This window comes from Rhineura floridana, chromosome 11 (assembly GCF_030035675.1).
Source record: "Rhineura floridana isolate rRhiFlo1 chromosome 11, rRhiFlo1.hap2, whole genome shotgun sequence".
NCBI lineage: Eukaryota > Metazoa > Chordata > Lepidosauria > Squamata > Rhineuridae > Rhineura > Rhineura floridana.
In genome coordinates this window covers 37,767,666-37,769,223 of record NC_084490.1, presented here as the reverse complement: position 1 = coordinate 37,769,223, position 1,558 = coordinate 37,767,666, and the positions used below count along the sequence as shown (strand labels likewise).

General features: G+C 40.1%; 1 protein-coding gene across 1 annotated transcript; it reads left to right on the top strand.

Annotated features, from left to right (window-relative positions):
- Positions 1–233: 233 nt before the first annotated feature.
- On the top strand, positions 234–1,184 carry LOC133368012 (olfactory receptor 5G9-like). Its single transcript, XM_061592095.1, has one exon. It carries the CDS (start codon positions 243–245, stop codon positions 1,182–1,184), a length of 942 nt encoding a protein of 313 aa, XP_061448079.1. The 5' UTR covers positions 234–242.
- The last annotated feature ends 374 nt before the right edge of the window (positions 1,185–1,558 follow it).

Genomic DNA, 1,558 nt, shown 5'->3' with positions numbered 1-1,558 from the left:
GAGCAAACCGAGTTGATTGAGCACTCTGTTGTTGTTCAGCTGTGATTTATAACTTGGGAAGTGGTACAAGAAACCTTTCTCCACTGTCTACCTCTCTCTTGTATTGTACCTGCTACATAGCTGTGACCAACCAAATCCTATGGGAGCAAAAGAAAAGAGCTGCATAAATCCTTTCCACCCATCTAAAGCAGAGTCTATATAATCTTCACAAATGCGAAGCTAACACACTGGCAAAAGGAGAAATGGAAAATCAAACAGTCATCACTGAATTCCTCCTGCTGGGATTTGGAGATCTGGGAGATTGGCAGATTCTTCTTTTCCTGCTCTTCTTGGTGATCTACATTGTGACCATGATTGGGAATATCCTCATTTTTGTGCTGGTTGTGGTTGATCACCGCCTTCACACTCCCATGTACTTCTTCCTGGGCAACTTGTCCTGCCTGGAGACCTGCTATAGTTCCAATATCCTTCCAATGATGCTGGCCAGTCTCTTCAATGGGGGCCGAAGAACTATTTCTGTAACTGACTGCATAATACAATATTACTTCTTTGGCTTTTTGGTAGCTTCTGAATGTTATCTCCTAGCAGCAATGGCTTATGATAGGTATGTGGCGATATGTAAGCCCCTGCTCTACACTGTACTTATGAATGGCAGAGTTTGCCTCCAGCTAATAGCTGGATCTTGGATCAGTGGTTCCTTGGCTGTTAACATAACTATATATTCTATACAAAAGTTAAAGTTCTGTGGCCACAGTGAAATCAACCACTTCTTTTGTGATTTCAATCCGATATTAAAGCTCTCATGCAGTGACACACACATAGTTGAAATTTTAACAGCCTTTATGGCTGGTGCATGTTGCTTGCCTCCCTTCTTGTTGACCTTGGTATCTTATGTCTATATCATATCTACCATTGTGAGAATCCCATCCATCAGTGGCAGGCAGAAGGCCTTCTCGACTTGCTCCTCACACCTCACCATAGTGTCCATATTCTACGGCACAATCATGATTGTCTACCTGTTGCCAAAAACAGACGCACTGCGAGACCTCAACAAAGTCTTCTCTCTCTTCCATACAGTCCTGACACCTTTGCTCAATCCCCTGATCTACAGCCTGAGAAACAGGGAGGTCAAGGAGGCTTTCAGAAAATTCATCACTAAATTTTGCATTATTGAAAGACAGTGAATCTGTAGCCTAATAAGCTTCTTTATTTAGATGCCAATTTTGTTTCCATTCTTACACTCTTGTGATTCCCAAAATACATTTCTATTGGTTTTCCTTTTTGGTAATGGCGAATTACATTGTTGTTTTGTTGTTCTTGTTGTTTTGCATTTCCAGTATTGTAAATTAAGCTTCATAAACATTGTAACAATTAGGGCTAATGTTTGATTGTTCACATTTTTAAAAAAAATTAATATACTTTTGAAAGGCTATGGAAATTATACAAAAAATAAAAGTGTGAGGTTATTGCCATGTGGTATGGATCAAATTAGAGGGGCCAGGGCAGCCATGTATATTTATTAACATCTGCCACACATTCACATAAAAAGCAGGGACTA